The 24,947-nt window shown below is 36.1% G+C and overlaps 1 protein-coding gene across 1 annotated transcript in view; it reads left to right on the forward strand.

Annotated features, from left to right (window-relative positions):
* LOC128785727 (sodium channel protein type 5 subunit alpha-like) overlaps window positions 1–18,751 on the forward strand; it is a 32,640-nt gene extending 13,889 nt beyond the window's left edge. Inside the window, exons 11-25 of the mRNA XM_053938521.1 lie at window positions 628–730; window positions 1,149–1,378; window positions 1,502–1,654; window positions 1,960–2,313; window positions 3,053–3,505; window positions 5,358–5,472; window positions 6,145–6,299; window positions 8,166–8,404; window positions 9,825–9,894; window positions 10,033–10,287; window positions 11,184–11,237; window positions 12,141–12,282; window positions 14,254–14,354; window positions 15,151–15,415; window positions 16,759–18,751. Of these exons, the coding sequence (XP_053794496.1) occupies window positions 628–730; window positions 1,149–1,378; window positions 1,502–1,654; window positions 1,960–2,313; window positions 3,053–3,505; window positions 5,358–5,472; window positions 6,145–6,299; window positions 8,166–8,404; window positions 9,825–9,894; window positions 10,033–10,287; window positions 11,184–11,237; window positions 12,141–12,282; window positions 14,254–14,354; window positions 15,151–15,415; window positions 16,759–17,903 (3,834 nt within the window). The 3' untranslated portion in view covers window positions 17,904–18,751. The remainder of the gene's footprint in view (window positions 1–627; window positions 731–1,148; window positions 1,379–1,501; window positions 1,655–1,959; window positions 2,314–3,052; window positions 3,506–5,357; window positions 5,473–6,144; window positions 6,300–8,165; window positions 8,405–9,824; window positions 9,895–10,032; window positions 10,288–11,183; window positions 11,238–12,140; window positions 12,283–14,253; window positions 14,355–15,150; window positions 15,416–16,758) is intronic.
* The last annotated feature ends 6,196 nt before the right edge of the window (window positions 18,752–24,947 follow it).

A 24,947-nucleotide genomic window follows, 5' to 3' on the forward strand; every position in this document is an offset into this window, starting at 1 on the left:
TGAGAGGGAATACTAAAGTACAGTGCATTGTGATGTGGTCAGCCTACCCATGCCCAGTCTCTCAGGTTCCTTGTTTTAGGCAGTTCAATATTAGTTAGATCTTGATAGGCTTAATAGAAAAATCCGAATAATTTTTATTAACTATGTGACTATTTTTCATATTAACACATGATTATTTATTACTAATCAGTAATTAATAGTTAAATAGCCAATGGTTTATTCAAACTGATGGCCAGTGTTGTTTTTGTATGTTGTTCTTATCATTCACTGTAAAGACAGACAGATTCTTTTCCCTTGCCCCCTGTAAATGTTTCTATACTTCTTTTTTAATGGAATTATAACTGCTAATTAAATATCCTCAAAAATAAAAAAAATCTTGAAATATTGTACTGATTTTGATGAAATGTCCTTTGCTTTCAAACACCTGATATGTTTATATTTTTATATTTGTTTTGTTCTATGTTTTTTCAGCAAGTAAAAGCTTCACTATAATGTATATTTGAAAAGGCGTATTTATCTCATGCTGGATATAATTTTTGTATTGCAATTATTGTAATATTTGTGTTGTAATTATTATATCTTCATGTTCCCCTGTTATATTATCATCTGCTGTCTTCCTAACCAAAGAGGCAGATCCTGCTGTCCTATGAGGTCTCAATGGATGCTATCAATGATCCTGTCCGAAGACAGAGGTTAATGAGTGCAGCCACAATTCTCACAGATAATTCAAGTAAGTCATTCTTTCCTCTTTTTCCTGTGGTGATTGCGTAACTCAACCTGAGAGATCAAACTATCACAAACACCATTATTTTAAAAGCAACTAGAGGAAATTATGTAGATAGATGTAATATTGTAATATTTTAACACCATTATTTTAAAAGCAACTAGAGGAAATTATGCTGCCAAATGTAAATTTCAGTAAAATAAATATTCTCATATCTCACAATTACCAAGGGTAAATTTTGCCTGACCTTTATAAGTTTGTGATTAGTTTGTGCAGAATGAGCTAAACAATGTTTTTCAATGATGCCATTCTGCTCATATGAGATTGACTTCTCAATCTTTTCAATGAATTATTGTCTTTTTCTTCATTCTGTGATATTCTACAAAGGATTATTCATATGTCATTTTCCCTCTTTGTCCGACAGAGTCAAAACTGAACTGTCCTACATTTTGGAAAAATTTCCCTCAAAAGTATCTAATTTGGAATTGTTGTCCATTCTGGACAGCAGTCAAAGAGAAGATGAAATTGGTAATTTTGAATCCATTTGTTGATCTCTTAATCATGGTTTGCATTATCTTGAATACCTTGTTCCTGGCTATGGAGTACCCTGGCATGCACCCAGATTACCAACAACTCATTTCTCTAAGTGACAGGGTAAGTTAAGTCTATGTTAGAGTGAAAATGGAGTTATAACCCTGTATTTATACTGGGACACTCCCATAAGGAGACAGACCTTTTCAGTGACTTCTTTTCTGGATTTCATTATTGTCTTTCCAGGTCTTCACCCTGATTTTTACTGTAGAAATGATCTTGAAAATCATTGCTCTAGATCCTTACTACTACTTCCAGGAAAAGTGGAATGTTTTTGATAGCTTGGTTGTTTTGATTGGCCTAGCGAGCTTTGGAACAAATCTGTCACCTTTCAGGCTGGTAATTATTTATTTTTAAAAAATTAATTTTTATAAGTACATGTGTTGTACAGTAAAATACCCTCATATGATTTTACTGATGAATATGTTAAATCTGTTTTCTTTATTGGCAAGTAGTAAGACAACATGAGCTTTTAATTGGAGTGATTTTAATTTCATCAAAACATTTAAAAGGCTTTCTTGTGGAAAAAAAATAGTAATAATACTGCAGTAAAGACATCCTGGTAAATGTGGGGTCTGGCTTTCTTGTGTGCTGTGCTCTCTGGGCTGTTTTAACTTTCTTTTTATCTTGTGTTTCATTTACAGCTCAGGATCTTCAAACTGGCAAAGTCCTGGCCAGCCTTAAATACTCTTATGAAAATAATTCTACACTCATTTGGTGCACTGAGTAACCTCACTCTGGTTTTGGCAATCACTATATTTATTTTTGCTGTAGTAGGAATGCAGATTTTGGGCAGTGATTATTGCACAAATTCCGAAAAAATAAACCCCCGTGGCGAATTACGCTGGCATATGATAGATTTTAGTCATTCAGTCCTCATTATATTCCGAATATTATGTGGAGAATGGATTGAAACTATGTGGGAATGCATGGAAGTGGCTGGAAAAAGGAAATGTCTCATCATTTTCTTGCTTGTCCTGGTGCTAGGAAACCTGGTGGTGAGTTTGAAGTCAATTTTCAGTCCCTACTGAATGCATCCAGTTACTTTTTTCTTTGGAGGAAAACTTTACTGTTTGAAAAGTATTCACTTTGTTCTCTTTTCTGGGTGTCACTTGACATGTGGGTTTGTTCTGTCTCCTTTTTCCCTTTTCCCCTTTCTTTCTCTTTCTCACACAAGACATAGAAGCAAAATAAAATTATTCCTTCTAGCCAGAGTTTAGAAATGGAGAGCTGATCATAATTTGGTGTCAGATGTCTTCATCTTTTGTGTTGATGGGACCAAATAACCAAACTGTTGAGTGCCTTTAATGATTAACACGTTGCCCCTATGTTATCAAAAGTTTACAGAACCCAGATTTTTTGGTTTATTCTAGATCTAATATAAATTTACTGGCAGATGAAATCTTTTTCATCTGCTTGCTTTGTTGGTCTATACCAGATCCTTTTTGATGGTAATGTAATTCAAATTCATCTTTGCATGCTGTTTTTCTACGTCTGCCTCCTCGTACACTATGGACATCAAAGTATGTGAAAATATATTTGATATACCCAAACTCTCACTTCCCTCCTTTTTTCTCCTGCCAGTCCTTCCAGAAGGAACTATATCATGCTATGACAATATTCCAGTTTATTAGTAAATAATTTTATTGTTTATTAGTGGTTAATAAAAGCGAGTTTGAGGGTCTCTGAAGTGTCTCTTCTGTTAGCAATAGTGTCTCCAACTTACTTTATTTTAAGGTGCTCAACCTGTTCATTGCTTTGCTGCTGAGTTCATTCAACCTTGATGGCCCAGAGGGACAAGAGGAGCCTGGAGAAGGGACTAAATACCAGATTGCCATTGCACAGATTCACAAGAGCCTGAAGGCTGTGAAAGACAGAATTTGGGATCACTGCTGCAAAAGAATGAGGGGAAGCCTCAGAAGAGCAGACAAAAAGAAGACTTTGGCAGAAGTTTCTGGGAAGGGCATAGAGGTTACTAATTATGCCATGACAGATGTCAGGAAATATATAGACAACGGCTCCTTTGATATAGAGCATTGCCACATGGAAGAGAGTTCCTCACTGGCAAGGAAATATGAAGAAATTCTGACCAGCCACAGTACCTGTGTTCCCATTGCAGCAGCAGAGGCTTACACCAATGAAGGTGGTGATGGGCACATTTTGCACACAGCTGCAGAAAGCAGGAAACAGGTAAAGAATATTTGAATCTTTGAAAAAGTATTGTGACTTGCCTCTGTAAATGCAATCTCAAAGATTCATCAGTAAATATTATCCTTTCTGTCATTTCTGCAATTTTGCTTTCTTTGTTCTTCTAGTACAAGGGCTATCAAATAAGTCTTGGTTATTCAATGATATGTTGAATATTCACTTTTTCATCATTCTCCTCAATGACAGCCAAAAATTTTGCATCTGACTCTTTTGTTTCCATTTGTTACTGTCAATTGATAAACAAAGTTAAATCAGGACAGACATTCTTTCTTTTTGTCTCCTTTGCCTTATACCTGGAGTGTTTGGAAGGCAGGCCTCTTGTGTTGATTATATGTTGCTCCTCAGTTGCATGGAATCCAATGGGAATGTAAACAAAAGCTATACCTTAAAAAATAAATTCTTAGTATTGTTTGGGGTTTTTTAATCACCTGTTCACTTCCATGGTACTTTTGCCTCCCCTTTATATCTCTTGATTTTGTTATGTCGGGTGGGATAAAGCTCAAGTCTTTCTGCATGTGAGTGAGACATTTTTACTGCCATGACAACTGTACAGAGGCAGTTAGGAATATTGGAGATATTTCAGGCATCTGTCGCATCCACACAGGATTGTCAAATATGGCACAGGAGCTATAGGAACTCTTTTCACGGAATCACAGAATTGTTAGTGTTGGAGGGATCTTTTTTGGGATGGATGAGCACATGGTCAGTGTCTAGGTGGACTACCAGGATCCATTTTGTGTAGTTTTGGTCATATTAGGAAGCATTATCAGTGCACAAATGGACAAATTCTCAAAGAAGCTTTGGACAAAATTCTCAAATTTCTCTTTGGACAAATTCTCAAAGCAGCAAAAATTGTTGATCACCTTAGAATCATCCGTGGCTGTTTCAAATGTCTTGCCCATAAGCATTTGATGTCACAAATTCCTTCCCTGCTGCAGTGGAGTCTGGTATTTCTTGGAATTTGTAGTGTCAGAAGGACTGAGGACTGATTCTGATCACTTAAATCTTCTGCCTATAACTGGAAGCATAAATCTTTTAGATGCATTTTAGGGAAACTATTTAATTATTTGTAAAAAGAAAAACTTGCTAGTGAAAGATTCTCTTCTCTTGGCAGAGGGGCTGAACCTACATGATCTTTAAGGCCCCTTCCAAACCAAACACCCAAATCATTCTGTGATTATATGAGTCTAAACTTCACAGATGTTTTACATTCTGTTAAATAATTTTGCCTTTCAAGAATGACTGTCAGGAAAAAAAAAAAAGTGGGAAATCAACTGATTTGCATAATTTCATGCAGGGAGACAAATTAAAACACAGAGAACAGTGGCGGAATTCAATCAGCTTCAATCAGAGTTCTGGGACTTCTGAAACTGCAAATGTTTTCACAGTAACACACCCAAAGAAAGATCAAAAAGAGGTAATTATAACTTTTATCATTTTGTGGAATATGCTGGACCTTCCCCTCTTCAAGCCTTTTGCGACATGATTTGTATGTCTAAAAATTGATTGGCATGAAGAAAGCAGAGTTTTCTCTAAAACTGTAGCATAATATAATCTTTTCTAAACATTTCCCTTCCTTCAAGTCCACTGTAGATAATGAAAAGAAACAAAGAAATTGGTTAAAATAAAGTGATGGAAACAAAATGTAGGGATTGGCTATTTCTATCCTATTATTTATAATTTATTTTGGTAGTTCAGCAACATAAAGATAATTTACACACTTCAAATTTCTTTTGGGGAGGGAGAGAAGATGATAATTTTCATTTATTTTAGGTTTGTTAACTATATTAATGAAAAGCAAATAAATTATTTTCTTACTCCTTCTCCTCTACAGAAATATCATTCTGTTCGTAGCTTTTCTGAAGCCAGCACTGTGGATCCAGTTGTTCTTCTGGAGATGTTTTCCCACACTAAAAACTCTCAGCTGCCTAAGGACTGCTTTGTAGAAAGTAGGAATCCTTTTTTGGTTTTTTTTTTTTTTTTTTTGGTATTGCACTAATGCCAAATGAACCAGTGTTCAAAAAAATCCATATGGAGCATGTCCAGATTAGCAGGAACTGTTTGTCTGCTCATCCCAGTGTGGATATCTGCCTTTGATCACCTGAACTTCTCCTTAGACTCTATTGGTTCAATCCTGCTGCCTTTGCAGATTAATGAAGAGTGCTTCTGGCACAGGGCAGTGAAGAGAGTCCAAATGTGATGTCTCTGCAGTTCAATAAAGTGAAATAATTAGAAAAAATAATAATTTACTGACCTGCTAGTAAGGTAATATCCCTTTTCAAAATTAAAAAAAAAAAAAAAAGATAAAAAAATGCAGAAAATAAACACATCTTTAGATAGAAGTAAAAGCTTCTTTTGTGCCCACAAACCTTTCTGCAGAAGGACACAAAAAGATGTCTGTTATTCCATGGATGTGTTGCTTTATTAAAAGAGATTATTTTGGCATAAAAAATTTTACTTTTCTTTAGCTTCTGATCATTTCAGTAACAGCATCACCTCATAGATAAAAGAGCACATTCTTCCTATAATATGTAAAAGGCCTTTTTAAGATGTTTTATACCTTTTAAATCCATTTCTCAGCATTTTCCATTGAACCAATATGCTGTTCTCTCTCTTTTCAGGTTGTATTGAGTGTTTCCCATGTTGTGTAGTGGATATCACAAAGTTTCCAGGCAGAACTTGGTGGAACTTTAGAAAAACCTGCTACAGAATCGTGAACCATAGCGGGTTTGAATATTTTATGGTTTTTATGATTGTATTGAGCAGTGCAGCACTGGTAAATTTCATTTAATTTCTCCACATTTGAATTAATTGTTGTCAGTAAAGGAATAGTATTGAATTGATTTCTTCTGCTATGACATTCCTTTCCCCAGAGGGAGACAGGAGTGTAATAAATATAACCTTTAGAAGTTATAATGCTTTCCTCCACTTGGATAAGATATTTAAATAGATAGATTTAAATATATGGAATCATAGTTCTTCATTGAACATAGTTCTTTACACTTTTGTGTTAATTACAAACCTAAACCAGAGTCTGATATTGCTTGGGAAAGCTTGAAAAAAATAATAGCACTTCTAAATTTGTAAAGCAAATTAGCTACTCAGTAAAAATATAGATTGAAAATCATCCAAATATTCTGATGAGAAGCTAAAAGTGAAGATGCATGTAAATTGGTAGGTGAGGTAATTTTTCATTGCTACTCTGATCATATCCATTTCTACTGAAGAACAAGGAAAGAATTATTTTATTTATTTATTTGAAAGTATATTCACTGTCTACTGAGAGTAACTTGTTAAATAAAATATTATATAATGCAGAAGGAACAAAACCAAATAGTCTGAAGATGATCTATGTGGTAGATGTCAGAATAATAATTTTAATATTAAATAATAATATTTTTAATAGTAAATAAAATATTATATAATGCAGAAGGAACAAAACCAAATAGTCTGAAGATGATCTATGTGGTAGATGTCAGAATTTCCAACAAAAGTCAGTACCTTACATTCAGGTTGTTCCCTAAACAGTAGGTTTGAACTCTCTGCTTTAAAATTCTGCTGACAAAACCTCCAGGGGAACTCCCTGGGATTCCAGTGAGGGCTCTTCTGTGTTCATGGGGAATCAAACTGAAGTAAGGAAGGAAACTGAATCATTTTTCATGTCCTGTTGAACAAAAAGTTAGTTGGTACCCAGGTGCAAAATAACAAACCAATAACAATTTCTTGTCATCAAAGATGATTTTCAGTGTTGGGAACTTTCCCATTTCTAAGATACACTTGTCCTCTTGCAGAAAGGGACTTGTCTATTTTTTGCTTGTTTATAAAGTTTACTGGTATGAAAATTTCTGAATGAGTATGAATAGCACCAGACCATCACACATGTCCATGGCTTGTAGTGAAATTAAATGTAATGGTGATCACAGAAAGAATGCTCAGAAAAGCAGGGGAGAAGTGGCTGAAAGGAAAATTACAGACATTGCCAGAAGCTCAGTGAGGAAATAATGCAAGGTGTTAAAAGCAATTGGGAATACATTGGCAATATAAAAAAATCTAAAATAAATTTGCAAGGCAGCAAATACTTTAAACATGAGCAAACACTGATGTGAATGACAGCAATCAGTGAAACATTTTCCTAAAACCTCAAGGTCAACGTTTAGGTGAAAAAACGTGCAACTTCAGGAATGAGCAGTTCCAGATGAGGTGTTTGTCACATTTTTCATGTCCGTATTACAACTCTGCAGGATGACTCAAGATGACTCATTTGGAAGGTCAGAATCTGACAGACACTGGATAATGTATTCAATTCAGGCTTTTTTGTGAAGAATTTTAGATCAGCCCCTTCAAAATTGTCAACTACCTTGGGAAGCCAAAATTTTTTAGCCACAACTGGCCCTCGTCAGACATTTTTTGAAGTGTTGAACATAAAAACTTGAAAGTATGAGATTTTTCAATCAGTGTGAAAATGACATTTTACTTATTTTAAAATTTGCCTTTTTACTTTTAAGTATAAAAATAAGTGGTGGTTGTCCATAATTTAATATGAAATGGTTATAATAAGCCAAACTATTTATTCTTATGCAATTTGAAAAGAATCTCCCATAAAATTATTGACCTGTTTTAAAACTGAATTCTGAAATTCCAGGCATTTGAAGATGTTCACCTGCAGAAGAGGAAAAAAGTTAAAATTATCCTAGATTATGCTGATATCATATTTACCTACACCTTTTTTACGGAGATGCTTCTGAAATGGGTAGCTTTTGGTTTGCACAGTTATTTCACAAATTCTTGGTGTTTGCTTGACTTCATCATTGTGTGTGTAAGTATTATACTCAGCTTGTCATACATTTTAATTTTTGATATTTTCTATACAGAGAACTACCTGTAAATTGTGATTATGAATTAATACAAGTCTTAAAGACAGTTACCAAAGGCTAAAAAACCTTCAATCCAAAAGAGGCTTTAGGACTTTAAATGGAAATTGTCAGCAATAGTCAAGAAGTTGCTGAAGGAAATTTCATTAGGTATCACCATCATTGAGGACCATGATGGTTCTAAAAACCTTTTCAATTGTAGAGAGAGAGTTCAATTAGTGATCGGAAATAAAATTAAAATAAATTGATTAAGACAATAGAAAATGTGAAGCTACTGACAGTTCTGGAATAGATGCTTTTAAAGGTTCCTTCCAACCCAAGCCAAATCTGTGATTTTGGCAGTTAGAAAAAAAAGAAAGAGTTCCTTCCTTGAAGGAGAAGGAATTTGAATGGCAAAGACAGCTGAAAAGCATGCTTGGAAAAATAATTTACCAGGGAGTTAAAGATAGGGAAGTAACTTTTGCTTTGCACAGCCCCAAAGAGAAATGCTGGAATCACCAAGAGTGAGATAAGTGCAGTGTTCAATACATACACATTTGCTCTGAATGTAGAAAATGTTAAATATTATAATCTTGCTGTATAAAAATGAAACATTTTTCTTGTCAACATCACACTGGGACTGTTCTGAAGTTAAATATTTTTAAGTGAGGATGTCTAAACTGCTGACTTGTGACATCAGAGTAGCTTTTGATAGACTCAGGATAGTCAACATTGAAAGTTGTGAAGTACTAGGAAATTTCAACTGAAAAATCTAATATTATGACTATTTGTAAAGAATACTTGAGCAGTTACAGTTTTCTAATGTAAATAACAGTCCAAAACAGGAAAAACATGGAAATATCCAATGGCTGAACACTGAGGCAGCAAATTCAAATGAGAAGAGACAAATCATGAACAGTGAAAATACCTAATTATTGAAATTATTTTTAATGTCTTCTCTCATAGAAATATCTAAAATGAAACAGATATATTAAAAAAAATTGTTTCCACATCCCCATCCTCAGTTATGATAATAAATTCCTGTGTACACTTTTGAGAATATTTTGGGAGTATTTTATCTGAATAAACCTTTCTGGTCTGGTAGTGTATGGAAGTATGATAGCTACCAATTTGATTGTTATACTAGTACTAAACAAAACTATATGAACTGTTTTTTAAAAAAATCAACTTAGAATTAATTCCATTTTTTTTCATGTGTTAGGAAAGAATGAAGTAAAATTATATTATGATAACTTTAAATGTATATTTTCTTCATTTGACTTAGTGGTGAAATAACTTTCATCTCAGGATTGTCTACAAATATAGATAAAATAAAATTTTGTATGCCAATTAATGATCCCAGTTCCAATTCAATGAACACAGCTGTCCTTTGTTTCCTGGGGACGAAATTCTGTTTCTGAAAACTCCTCACCTTGTTCCTCTGGGACCAGCCTGAAATCTCTCAGGACTTTTAGAGCACTGCGGCCTCTACGAGCTTTGTCAAGATTTGAAGGGATAAAGGTAAAGGTATTGGGGGATCTGGGTTTTTATATGGGTGAGAATTTTCAATAGATACAGAAGAAGGAAAAAGCAGTGGCTTTCTGGGAAAAGTGATCTATTGAATGCAGATAATGAATTCTTTTCAATCATTTCATTCAGGTTGTTGTGAATGCACTCTTTGGAGCCATCCCCTCCATCTTCAATGTTCTGCTCGTCTGTGTTGTCTTTTGGCTCCTCTTTAATGTTCTAGGAGTAAAATGGCTTGGAAGCAGATTTTGGAAGTGCACACTCAAAAAAGAAAGTGCTGATTTCATTAATGGCAAAACTGATTGTATTTCCAACAATGGGACATGGACAAATAGTGTTGTAAATTTTGACAATGTTGGCATGGGATACTTGGCTCTTCTCCAAGTGGTAAGTTCCATAAAAACATGCTCATTTTTGTTTTTCTCAAGGAATGGGTTGAGCAGCCCAACCAAGGCACACCACTGTGGTTCTGTTTATCTCACTGAAACTGGGAATTTTTTAGCTCCCATTAATATTCTCCTCATCTATAAGCTGCTCACCTCCTCCTAAAGAGCACTTGGGCTCATGCAGCCTTTTGTTAAAATCAAGAACTCTTTCACAGCTTTTCAGTCTTGTTTTGAATTTCACTTCTGTTTTAATTTTGATTGACAAACTAAGCCTGAAATAGCCTGCCTGTTACTGTATTTAAAGTTATTCTTGTTTTCTCTAGTTCAGAGTGGATAAGAAAGAAAACTCATGGACCAATTTATTTAGAATTCTATGTCTTCTTTTGCTGTAAAAGTCCTGAAGTGCTGGGATGCTAATTCACTGAGCTCCCTAGTACCACAACAAAGGAGAGAAAGGCATTTTTTAAAAGTCTCTGTTATCCCTGTATATTTTATAGATGAAGCTATTTGCTCTGGATCCTCCAAAATGTTCTATGATTGATAAAAATTGCAGGATGGAACCATCTGCTGTTTTGTTAGAAGTTGTTTTCTTCCTTTTAAGTTATATTTGCTAGTTAACCTGAAACTTTTAGTGTTCTTTTGTTTTTACAAAAATTTCAATTTAACAAGAGTTAGCATTAAAGCATTTGACATGAATCATGACTTTTCATTTGTTTTCTTTTCAGGATTTTTTTTTTCTCTGTAATAAACTCCAGTGAATCATACTTCCAAGCATATCTTAGAATTGATGCATATTTTTTACAGCACACTTCTTATTTTTTCCACAACTATTAACACATTTATATTAGCAATAGCTATTTTTTCTTAGTTATAATAAACAATGCTTTTTTTTATCAGGCAACTTTTAAAGGTTGGATGGATATTATGTATGCAGCAGTGGACTCACGTGAGGTATGTCACTGAAATGAAACTTTAGTTCTTTTCTCCTTCCTTCTTCCTATTTATATCAATTTTTCAGCTTTGTTTGCAACATCAGGTCAAAAATACAAGTGGATGAATGCATCCAGCTACACAGTGAAACAATAATCCTTGGAGTACCAAATATCTCAACTTAGATAAAATAAACTGGTCACAATAGAAGGATAGCACACAAAAAGAGGGCAAGATCATATACAATTTTGTACAAATCTGATTTGGAAACAGAATATGACTGTGTCTCTGAAGCAAATTCTCTTCCTTTTTAAAGATGTGCAGTAGAACTGAAACAGCCTGCAGCTTTATCAGTTATTTGAGAAGGTTTTCTTCCCTACATTTGACACCCTCACTATTTCTTTCCCATTTTCATGTCCTGTTTCTCACTCTCATACTAGCACAGTGAGTTTGAACTTTTCTATATTTAGTTGACTTTGCATTTTCCCCCACCCATTCCATCCCACTACTCTTGACTGTAGTTAAATAGCTGCTAAATAACAATATTGTTCCTTGTACAGCTAGTTTAAATTGCTTCTTGCCTGGGATGGCATCTCAAAGGATGGAATTCACCATTAGGTTTAGTCTGAGCTGTTTTTCTAATCAGGGCATTCACAGGATCTCTTCTAATTGGAACTGTTTATTTATTACTAAAAAAATTGCTAGAGCAGGATTTGTCTTTGTTTTTCATTGTCTTTACAAACAGTAACAAGACAGAGCGAGACAGTTCTACTTGTACATCTAGATAAAGGTATAAATGTGCAGAAATAATTTATCCCTCACGACAATAAAAAGATCTGCTATAATAAATTGGAAATGCTAAAGCTGAGATTATCTCATTTTTACCAATATTATTTTTCTGGTTTGATTTTTTTTTTTTCACAGATTGATCAACAGCCACAGTTTGAAGCACGCTTACGCATGTATGCGTTCTTTGTGGTTTTCATTATTTTTGGATCTTTCTTCATGCTGAACCTTTTCATTGGAGTGGTTATCAGCAATTTTAACCAGCAAAGGAAAAAGATAAGTACTACATGAACTAACCCATGGTCTCCTGTAATCCCAATTTGATTAAGTGAATGCTGGCTTGACATCTAGAAATCTAACATTTTGAAATAAGTGTCTGACTAGATAAATTTAAAATGATAACATTTCAAACCAAGTTTTGAAAACAGGAATCCCTTCTTCCTCAAGGTTTTTACCTGTGAATTCTATTTTCCTGCCAAGTCCTGAATTTTTTCTAAGTAGAGAATGAGGAGGAAGGAGTGAGTAGCTTTAGAAATGAGAAGTCAAAAAAGTTACCTAGACTTTGCTACAGAAGAATGAAATTCTTTTCTTTGAAGATTTGCTTTGGGGAACAGAAAAACCCTTTTTGCTGAGAGTGAGCACCTCACGAATGTGAGCAGGGTAATCAATTATGGAAGAAACAGTCATGGAGGGAGTAACCTTTGCTTTCCTGGCAAAGAACCTTGAAAAGGTCCTGTCAATAGAACATCTTGTCAAACTAGCTATATTTAAAAAAAGCCATTCATCTCCAAAATAAACCTAAAGATTAATTTAGTGAGGTTTTAAAAAAAAATTCTGCATTGGGATCCAAGCCATGACCCCTGGAGGAGACTGTGTAGAAATTTAAAGGCTGTTTAAAGCCCATGAAGCAATGACTTCATGCTTCAAGCACTTTTCTCCTCATAGTTGTTACATCCCCTGTTCTTGTTATTCAGTAAGAAATGGAAGGCAAAATCTTAGAATGGAAAATGCAGCAAAGAAAAGCAACAGTTATATCTGTCTGGAATACTTCACCTTCCTTGTGTGAAGCTTATTTATCAATTGAATCCTGACTCATTTAAGGGTTTAAAGTATCCAGAATATTGAGGGGAATTGTGTCAATTTATCCACTTGGGAGTCTTACAACAAATAAGCATCTTGCTCATTGAAAACATACCAGAAAAGCAGACCCCAACAGGAGGTTGACAATTTCAAGGTTCCCATTTGGAAGGCAGAATTTCTACTGGAATCATTTATTATTTCCATAGGCTGACTTACAAACCAAGTGTCAAAGTATTACTGCCTTTGGTAGAGAAAGATAGAAATAAAACCCACAAGAAATTCTTCTGTTCTCTGAATTTGGACAGAGAAAATATGCATAAGGATTGAGGAACAGCAGTCCAACTTCACTGTAAGAATTTCTTTTTATAACAAAGTCCCAGTTACAATAATCCCAATAGATAAAAAAGTTAAATAGTTTTATAAGCTTGAACATTTGCTAGAAGTTATGTAGATGTAACACTTTTTTTCTTTTCTTAGCACATGCGGCAACTAACATTTTTTTATTTTTAATTTTTCTCTTTCATTTCTTTTCTGCTTCTTTGGGCTTTTCACCGAGAGTCCATGTAGTGAAGTTAAGCAGAATTTTCAGAGGTTTTGCTGGAGTGATTCCAATTGCAGATGCTCTGCTGAGCGTTGTTATGTGTTTGTTGTACAAAATGCTGATCACTCAGTGCTTTTATGATAAGTGATTTCTGATTATTGGGTTCCACGTGATTGCTCAATAATACAGGTGGTGTGGATGCTAATAAGAAATTCATTGCCAGGAATTTCCCATAGAACTTGGTCCCAAAATTCTTATTCATCATCCTCTATTTACTTGCTAGTCCAGCAATCTACTTCTGCTTCTGCCTTTCCAAAAATATAAAATACTCCACTTCTTGATGAATCTTACGTAATTTAAAAAAATAGGAAATAGATTTGCAAAACTTTGAAAAGGCTTTCACACTTGAGGGAACTGACTTGGGATCACTGCCTGGACTTGACTTTCATGATCAACCCAGATCAGACCAAAGATCAAGGGGAAAAGGAGAAATGGTGAAGACACATTTGGTCTCTGTGCTCTCTTAGGTCCTACTCATGACAACTGTAACTTACTGTCTTTAACATAAATTTGTTAAAGACAAATTTATTTGACTTCATCTGAACAACAATGTTTTTTCTCTTTACTTAGGTGGGAAAGATCTATTTTTGACTGAGGAGCAGAAAAAGTACTATAATGCCCTAAAAAAACTTGGATCTAAGAAACCCCAAAAACCCATCCCAAGACCATCGGTGAGGCCACCTTAAGAAGAATATGACAGAGGATATAAAGATGATGATATTTAAACTCAGCAGCCAGGAATTGGGAAATAAGCCTCGCATTAGAGACCCTCATCTTCCTCAGTCAATATAGAATTTAGATTTTACTCTCTTTTGTTTAAAAATTCCATCCAACACAATCATCTTTGAGGGTATTAATTAAGGAAATTTACAACCTATTTATCACCTACTCAAATGTACAAACTTTTTAAACCAGTTCATATTAAGTATTTGATATTCATAACATGGTCTTGGTTATTTTAGTTGCATGATGTTGCTTCTGCAACTAGATTGGATTATTGCAGGTGAGAATGAATAGAGAGCAGTACATGCCCCGTGGCTGTTATTTGCTTTTAAATGATCTTATCCTTTATTCCTTACATTTTCTTAAATTTAATTCCAGGCCTGGCTTTACACAGTAACTACTGAGAGTTTTTCCTGCTTATGACATTTTAATTAGAATTGCTTATCCTAAAATATCTGCTTCAACAAGTATTTCTATTAAAGGAGCAATCACAATCACAATGTACTCTGAATGTTTTCCTGCTATATATTTTTTTCTAAGCCAATGTGCTTGCATGATGCCTGAAAATACTGAACGTATGGTGAGTTTTCTTTGAGGGTCTAAAGAAATCACCAAAAAAAGCTTCTAGTAGCTTGTTGTTAATTTATGTTATCTTAAATTTCCTTTCTAAGCACAAATTACTGATTAATATTTGAATGCAGGCTGGGTCTCAGAAGTGGCATTAAGTAGTTCTCCTTTCCACAGAATGCATTCCTGGGATTGCTGTTTGACATCGTATCTCACAAAGCTTTTGACATCACCATTGTGATTTTCATCTGCCTAAATATGGTCGTTATGATGGCAGAAAACAACCACAAAGGCACCAAGGAAGTTCTGAATAAAATCAACTATTTTTTTGTGGCTGTATTCACTGCAGAATGTGTCATAAAAATACTGGCCTTAAGGCACTACTACTTTGGAAGTGGCTGGAACGTGTTTGACTTCAGTGTTGTGATCCTTTCAATAGTGAGTGAGTATCAATCACTAGGTCAGGTAAAGTGTCTTACCAGTATTAAGCCAAATTCCAGTTTGAAGTAACCACCTACATATTATGTTTCATAAACAAATTCCAGATCCACTGTACTATTTCAAACTAATCACTGCTAAGTGATTCCTTCTAAAAGGATACATTTTTGTTTTCCCTTATATTTTTGCAGAGTACTAAAAGGTAAATGGAGTTTTCAAAACTTTAAGTATGATTTTTATTGAGGAATTAACAGAATATTAATTTAATTCAGCAACATCTTTTTAAAGTTAATGTACTTAAACTGTTGTCTAATGTTTTATGCTTTCAATTCACATGTTGTCATATTAGCTGTTGTTTTCACAGTAAAAGAAAATTCAGGTTAAAAATACATTTCCATCAAAAATGGGGATTAATTTACTTTTCCAGGACTTCCTCTTAAGAAAGCAAAGCCCAGTTGTAGATTTGGAAAGCTCAGGAAAATTTGGTTGCTCAACACCATACTAAACCTGGACCACTATTTATGACTGAAAAAAAAATATTAAAATTGGCTTGTATTTTTTTTTTTGACTCTTAAAATAAGACTAGATGCTGATCAGTGACTCTGCAAAGGATCATATACAGCTCTAGTTTCTTGTACAGTTTATTTTCTCTGTTCTTCCTACTCAGGCTCAGGTCTTATCATCTAATAAAGGATGGGACATAAAAACTGCTCTGAGTTCTCTGCTTCTTGCCTAAGCATCGTAGGCTTTTGCCATCCTGTACAACCCAGAAAAATTATGACTTCTTAACTCTTCTGTTTGTAATCATTTGCATTGCTGCTGTGTCATTACTGTGATAGCAGGGTCATAGAATGAGGTGTTATGGGAGATAAACACTGACAGACAATTTTCCTTTATTTTCTTCTTGCTCTTCTCTGATCTCATTTGAGTGCCAAGCATTAGTCAAAGCCTCACGTGTAGGCTTTGGCCTAAAGAAGAAGCAGCACTCAGACAGTGGCTCAGAGACAGTCCCAGAGCTTCCAGCACAAGACCTGAATGGATTTAAAAGTATTTTTTAGGTACTTGAGCAATGAATGCGTAAATTCACTCCCCAGATTAGAGAAACTTGGAAGAATTAAGCTTCCAAACTATGCAGTAATCTTGATGCCTCTTTTATATTGAAAGATATTACAATTTTTCTTTCTTTACCGAAGCAGCTTTTATCTGAGCAGTTCAGAATTGATGATGTTTATATTGAGAGCAGCGTGATGTGTTACTGCTGACACCTAAAGCACAGAATATAACAAAACAGACATTAAGTTGACTAACTTGACCTGACAACATTTTGTTTTCCTTTTCCTTTCAAAGGTCTTGGAGTTTCTGAAGTGTTTCAATCTTTCTTCTCCCCTACGGTTTTGAGAACTCTTCGTTTGGCGCGGGTTGGCCGAATCCTGAGAATAGTTCGCAAAGCCAAAGGAATTCGAACTCTTCTCTTTGCACTGCTGATGTCTCTTCCTGCACTGGTCAACATTGGCCTTTTGCTTTTCCTGATCATGTTCATTTATGCCATCGTGGGCATGGCAAACTTTGCCTGTCTCCCCCCGCAGGGTGGGATTGATGATATTTTTAACTTCCAAACATTTTGTGGTAGCATTCTCTGCCTCTTCCAAATTACCACATCAGCTGGCTGGGATGGTCTTCTGGCCCCTGTGCTAAAAGAATCTGATTTATGTGCTCAACAATTAAACGTAACAGGGACAGTGAAAAATAATTGCATAAATAAGGGCTTTGGTATTTTATATTTTGTAAGCTATGTCATTATATCGTTTCTCATTGTTGTAAATATGTACATAGCTGTCATTTTAGAGAACTTCAGTGTTGCCACTGAGGAAAGCACAGATCCTCTTTGTGAGGATGACTTTGATATGTTTTATGAGACATGGGGAAAGTTTGACCCTCTGGCAACACAGTTTATAGATTATTCTGCCCTTTCAGACTTTGCAGATGCACTGGCAGACCCCTTGCGTATCCCAAAGCCCAATAAAATCCAGCTCATAGCCATGGACATCCCTATAGTGAGTGGAGATAAGATCCACTGCTTGGATATCTTGCTGGCTTTCACTAAAAGGGTCTTGGGAGAATCTGGAGATCTGGAGAGTCTTGAATTAAACATGGAAGAAAAGATTGCAGCTGACAATCCATCTAAAAGTTGTTACAGCCCAATTTCTTCTACTCTTAGAAGAAAACAAGAAGAAGTGTCAGCTCTTGTTATTCAAAGGGCCTTCAGGAGGTATTTGAGACAACGTTCTCTTGAAAATATGTCCTTATACCATTGTAAACATAACAGTGCTGTCTTTGAACGAGAAATGCAGGACAAGCAAAGGCTTCTTGAATCACTGCTTAATGAAAATCATGGTAGGAAGGCAGATAAGTTACGTCCTACTTCTTCCATATCCCTCCCTTTATTTTATGATGGCTTTGCTGAGACAGACAGGAATAGGCTTGACACATGAGCTTGCCCCTGGCTGCAGCATTTTCAATTAAACCAATGTCACTTATTTTCAGATGGAGGCCATATTTTGATCCCACAAATACTCTAAATTTAGAATAATAATGGCAGTCTTCAAGTATTGTAATTGTTCAGATTTGCTAATGCTCCTTAAAGCACTTAAGATTTTAACAACTATGTCATAAATATTAGAGGAAAAACAAACCATGGAATTTTTTTCCTCAGCTACTGGAGTTGGTGAGTTAATTTTTTCAGCTGTCATTTTTATATTAGTTCACATGTTTACAGAAGAAGTCTGTAAAAGATCAGTTGTTAGCACTTATTTATAAACATACAAGGATATAGAATAAGGTACATGTCTTTAGGGAGAACCAATTTTTCCAAACAGGTTTTATTGTAGAAAAGTTAAGTAATAACTGCACTTCTGTAAAAGAGCTCACTCAAGACACTTGGGTATAATTTTGATGGTTTTGGGACCATCCTCCTCCTAATATCTTTGAATGGATTTGTTTATGTCTAAGAATTTTTGAAGTGTCTTTACACAAACTCCTAAAGGGATTTAACAGATCATCCTCAGTTGCCTGTGCCTGAAAGTTGTACATAATTTGTTCTTGGTATCATTCAGTGTATGAAAATTGTTGTAATCATAATTAAAATCAAATAAAGTTGTGCAAGAGATACTGTTTCCAGAAAGGAATAATTGTACATAAAATCCCATCATTATACCTTTTCCCTAGAAAGTACTACTTAGTAATCTGAAAAGAATTTCATGGTGTATCTTGTGAGGTAGCATTTATTAAATTTAGAGAAAGCATTTATTTCATTGATTCTGAAAAAAAAAATGTATGAACAATGTGTATTATTTTACTGATTTTTTTTTTATTTTGCAGTTTGGAATATGACTGATTTAGATTCTTCAATAAAGACTTCAGATGCTTAACATGTTTTCGTCTATTTCTAAGAAGTATCTTCAATTTCATTTATTACAAGACAATCTATTATTGAGTGGTAGAACAACAATAATGTAATTTTCCCAAAGCAGCTACCTATTAGCACAAGAAAGCTGAAAATATTTTGCTATTCACAGGGAGTCAGAAAAGATTTAGCATTTTCAGGCCAAGAATATAAAGAACAGTAAGGTAGTGAATTTTTAATGTTGCTTACCTTGTTAAAGACTATTAAAATAGGACAGATTTAGTCAAAACTAAGCTATTTTCAGGACAAATAAAGACACAGGCAAGCTAAGAGTTAAAGAGCTCAGATACAGTCTAGTCTGAACTAGATTTATTATGGTCAAACACTGGAACAGCCTCCCCAGGGAAGTGGTGGAGTCCCTGTCCCTGGAAGCATTTAAAAAATGAGTGGATGTGGCACTTGGTGCTGTGGCTAAGTGGGCATGGAGGTGTTCAAAGGGTTGTTGATGATCTTGGGGGTCTTTCCCAACCTTAATGATTCTCTGCTTGCTTTCAGAACCAGCTTCTGGTCATAAAAAGAGATCTGCAGAGCTCTCAGGAGAGCTCGGGGTCAGTGGGATGCAGAGATGCCAAGTGGGTCTGTCTCCTGTCCAGCCTGGATTGTTTCATGCACAGTGATGCTGGTCAGGTGAAACTATAAATTTTATTCATTGTGAGCTGGAATGAGCTCTGGAATGAGCCAACAGCTTTTGTTCAACGATCAGGCTCCATTAGATGGCAGCATTTACTGTGGTTTAGGATGTGGCCAGTCTTCAGTGAAACAGGTGAAACTCGCACACTTCAGCACAGAGGTTCTAAATTAATTCTAAATTGTTCAGAAGAAAATTGTCACAAGTCTCTTGTTTTCCTGTCCTAGGCTTTCAAGTTAGCCACAGGTCTGAGTAAGTGCTTGTTTGCTGACTGTTCTGGTGTCTGATAGACCTTAATGGTGGTGAAAAAAAAAAAAAATTGCTCTCCTGTGCTTGGACTTTCCAGAGGGGTAGTTCAAGCATTTCTCTATTGCACTTTAAAAGGAAATGTTTCTTAGAGAAGAGGTAAGACTGCTTTGTTCTTGCATATTGGAAAAGAAGGAAAGACTGGAAAAGCCATGTAAGAGAAATTTAAACATTAATCACTCTGATCTTTGCAATTAAAAAATATTTGTTTGAATGCTACACCAAGTTCTCTGTCCATACCTAGAAATACTTCAAAGATGAACACTTCATTTCTGTTGCAGGGGGCAGAAATTTTGGGGAAAATCACACCTGGCCTGTACACATCCTTAGTGATTATGTCACCTCAGCAATGTACAAAACCACCTGAATTCACCATGGGGCTAATTTAAAAGTCTGACTAATTCTTTAATATTGCTTAAGCATTAAAATTGGCTTAGCAGGCTGTTGCAGGAGAATGGTGATATTCAGCTGCTGCAGCTTCTTCCTGCTGGATTTGTCCAAAAGCCAGTTCAGCTCCTGAAGCAATATAGAGATTATTTTATAAGTCTGTAAATGGTGATGAGTTAAAGCAGTGAACAGGTGGGAGCTTTTAACAATTCTGGTAATCTGGAACTGTGAATTCCTCCAGGTAAAACTGCCTGGATTTCTGTGAACTCCGTGAGAAATTCAGGAATGCTTGGAACACAGAGGAAGAATATTCCTTTCTGTTTGTGAAGTTTGACACTTGAATCAGAGAACAGCAGAAACAAAGGAATATTGGATCCCTCCAGTGAGGAAATACTGTGACCGTAGAGCTCCCAGGGAATTTCTGAGGGTCAGCAGCAGAGTACAAACCAGCATTTACTCTTTAGTGGTGGTGCAGATCTCTGTTTTACATTTCCATGTGTTACTGATCCTGTGTAGAAATAGAATGAAACAGACCCTTGGGAAATAAGAGTTTTTTTCACTTTTGTGTAGCTTTGTATCCCTCAGAGCAGGATCCCCAAAGGTTTTGTGGAAATTATCCTTTTACTTTTTGGAGTTCCTCTGTTACTGCTCACCTTGCAATGTTTGCACTACCTACTGTTTCCTCAGAACTCAAAAGAGGCCCCATGTGTAAATAAGTTATTTGAAAAGAAATATCTTCTAGTAGAAGGTCCCTGCCCATGGCAGGGAGGTGGGAACTGGTTGATCTTTAAAATCCCTTTCAATCCAAATCATTCTGTGATTCTATGAAAGGTACCAGAAAGAGAATCTCATCATTTCATCTTATCCCTGAACCTACCAGGTTTACCTGTGCTTGACAAGTGTGTCATCTGCAATGCCACTGTCCTAAACATTCTCTCTCAACATGAGAAATCCTCACAACTTAGGTGGTGCAGGAAGACATCCCAAAAGAATATTTTATAATTCATGTTTAGAATGAATATTCCCATAAGATGAGCACACCAAACAACCTGAGCAGCTTTAGGCAGAGGTCAGGGTTATGGCTAGAAGTGGTGAGGAAGAGATCTCTTGTGTTGGGACCAAGTAGAAGAACTTATTCAATATTTATGGTAAAAGTTTCAAAGATGCAGGAACTGTGTTTAAATACTTTCATTAGCTACCACTAGCTAAAAGCAAGCCTGACAGCAGTCAGATGCTTTTCAAACTTAAATATTATGGCTAAATAGACACTTTAATCAACAACCTGAGGGGTTATCAATTGATTCTATTTGGACATGCACTTCTTGTCTCTAGTCTAGGGCAAATTAACAAGAGATTTCTCACCTGCCCACCCCTGGAAATTAAATTATGAATCTTCTGTGACATGTACAACATGTCAGATTTCTTTCTGCAAGTCTCTTCAGTACCCTCATCCATTAAATATATTTCAATGAAGGTACTGAGTGGTGTCAGAGCTGAATGTGGTGGCACAAGTTGTGACTCTTTGCCCTGCCAGTTCCAGGGAAAATATGTGAAGGCATCAACTTAGTAAGTGGTTTTATTGATCTTCAGACACTTTTGAAAGAGCAATAGAGATGTTTTGGCAACTCCTCAGGAAAAAATAGCTGTTTGGGCAAATCTGTTGCAGTTATCTGCTTTGTGGCTCCATGGAGTTAAGGTAAGACAGGCCAAGTTGATTTTAATGACAGTCTTTACCTTAATGCAGAGCTGTTTGAGTCCTGGGCAGACTGAGAGCAATTGAAGTTTCCTCTCCAGTTTCCAGGGAAGCTGGGTTTATGCAGGAGCATTCCAAAGTTAGATATCCATAGGTTAGATTTCAGACAACAGCCATACTACCTTGCTGCCCAAACATTTGGAAGAATTTGTCCTTAGGGAAAATTTAAAGTGGTCACCAGAAAGAGCAGCTCTTTCCTAAGTTTTCTTTTATATATTCATACCTTTCTTGAAATGAAGAGGGTAGAAATGGAGGTAGTATTTTAGTAATGCTACCAGTCTCAGCAGTCTCTGCAGAATTTATCAGCCAAGATTTCATAGCCTTACTCCAATTATCTATTTTTTGTGCTTGTGGCTGAAGTAATAACACAGACATGATGAGGCAAATAAAAAGCCATCCTTGTGTTCTTCACTTGCTATATTTTTTGCTGCTGCTACAGTGAAGCCTGTAACTGCTGCAGCCAGAAGTCTGTGTTTGCATGAGAAGACAGATTCTCCAACATCTGTGCACAGAAATTCACCAGAATATTTCAGCTGTTCCTTTCTCCTGACCCCATCCTGAACAGAGAGAACAGAAAATTTCTCCCCCTTTCAATGAGATAACAGTAAGCTTCAATGGAAACAACAGCAACAGGATTCCACCACAGCATCTTTAGAGAATGACATTTCCTTCCTAAACATACCTGGTGCCCATCACTCATTTATCAGGCTCTCTGACATCCCATTCAATAAAACACTTGTGCTTATGTCCATTATGTCCATTGCACTTATCTTCAGCTTCCTCCTATAAATTATTTTGTCTGCCAGCTCTGCACAAGACAAATCCCATGGCTCCCAGAACATCAAATATGATGGGTAGTAGTTAATGTCTCTTACTTTCCTAAATGGGGGGCTCACCCCTTAACAAGCAGCCAATAATACAGACCTCCAAAAAATCCAGATAGGAAAGAAAGAATTCATGCACAAGATTGGGTAAAATCAGTGCAAGACTGGGTAAAATCTTGGGCAATGGAGCTCACAGGTATTCTGATTTAAACCTTATGTTGCTGTATTTTGCTAAGTGTAGCCTTATATGTGTATAGTGAGTTTGCCATAGATGAGGTTTAGGTTGCTCAAAGAATCACTGGCTAAGTCAGGTCCAATATGAAACTGAAAGCACGATGAAGTTCATTAGCAAGGTTTTCTCTACTACTTACTAGGTGGCTAAAGCACACAGAGAAAAAAACAGGCTAAAATCTAAAATCAATCAGTCTAAAACTAAAATCAGCCTAAAAGGACCTGTGTGGATGGAAAAAGAGTAAGGCTGGGAAAGCATAAGGATAAAAAGGAGTCACAAGGTTCACAGTGGCTCATCCTGCCAAACTTAGCCTGGGACTTGACCACCAGTTTAGGCCTAAAGGTTTTAACAATATTTGAATCTAGCAGGGTTTAATTGATAACCTAATTTAAACAATTTAACAAAAGAGTCTATAGAATTTATATTGCATATTGGAAAAGGAGGAAAGACTGTTGGGCTCTAAGCACAACAGTAACTCCCTCATGGGCCTACTCAGGACTCTAATGAATCCAAGAGAGCACCATTCCTGGTACATTTCTGTCTCATATTCACACACACACACACATAAAACCTAAAGGAATCTGTGCAAGGAGAAAATTCCCACTCGGGTTCAGTGAAGTGCTCAGGGCAGATGCCTTTGCATCTTCCCAGTGGATAAAATGTTGAGCTTTGAGGAGTGGGAATGTCAACCCAGGCCCCATCATCAGCTTTCAGCAGTGATCCTCTGAGCACAGAACCTTGAGAGTTCACAAGCTCCAGAGGGAGATTCTGGTCACAGCCCTCTCTGACCAGGAGAGCTCAAAGGGTCTCACTTTGGGTGCTGCTTATAGGGTTGCAAGAGGTCTTCAGTCATAATGATTTTCCACCCTGGACAAAATTTGGGTTGGTAACTTTCTTTGCAAGTTCAGTAGCAAACATGTTGTTCCACTTGGGCTGCTATCCAGACAAGATAAATAAGTTTCCGAGGCTGTTGGTTAAAAAGCAGGAGCTCATTAGACAGCCCAAATTCCTGGGAGCCCAACAGTGTTCCTGATAAGCTCAGCCCAGGAGCTCTTTGTCAAGGCTGAGCCCTAACGAGCATTTCTGAGATCTCAGCGCAGCCTGAGGGAGTGGGAGGGAAGCAATCTTACCACCACAGAGTTCTGTATATTATGTATCATTTGGCTGAATCAAAATCCCATGTAAAATCAAATATATTGAAATAAATCAATTTGACATTAAACATCTCATGCTCCATGCTTGAAACAGCTGAAAGAATCTGCTTGGATTATTGGACTCTGAGAACCAGGCATGGCTGTTCTTCTTTCTGCAATTATCTGGGCTCAAGAGTACAAATGAGCAGACATTTAGAGAAAAGCTTTTCTATTTGTTAAAGACAGGGCAATGGTAAAAGCAAAAATTATTATTTTAGAACCTATTTCCTCATCTCAATGCTTATAGAAACAGCGACAACAACCATCTTCATTTAAGATTTTAAATTTTGCATGTTTACCTATGTACACAGAAGCAGGTATTTTAATTGCAGTGCAATTAAATTAACTCCACAATATTTCATAGCACACCATGAATAATATATAAGAAGTAAATTGAAATCTGTCTCCATATTTCCAGTTTTGGTGATGTGAATTAATGGCTTTGAATGCCATACTCAGCTGTAGTAAAGGGAAAACAATGGGCTGGGTTGGCAGAGGTTTTCATTTCCAGGTGCCACCTCATTGCCCCACTCATCTCATGCCAGTGCTCAGTGCCCAGTGGGCCGTTCCTCACTGGAAAATGCACATTTTCAAACCTGCCTTTGTGGCCACAGTGCCCATCTCTCATGGATCAAAGCAGAGGATCATTGCAAATGGCCAAGGAGCAATAGCCATTTTCTCACAAACACTTTCTGGTTTTCTGAAGGTGACTTAGAAAACCTGCTTCTCTGCATAACCAAATGTTATTCC

The sequence above is a fragment of the Vidua chalybeata genome, chromosome 1 (assembly GCF_026979565.1).
Source record: "Vidua chalybeata isolate OUT-0048 chromosome 1, bVidCha1 merged haplotype, whole genome shotgun sequence".
In the NCBI taxonomy this organism is placed as follows: domain Eukaryota; kingdom Metazoa; phylum Chordata; class Aves; order Passeriformes; family Viduidae; genus Vidua; species Vidua chalybeata.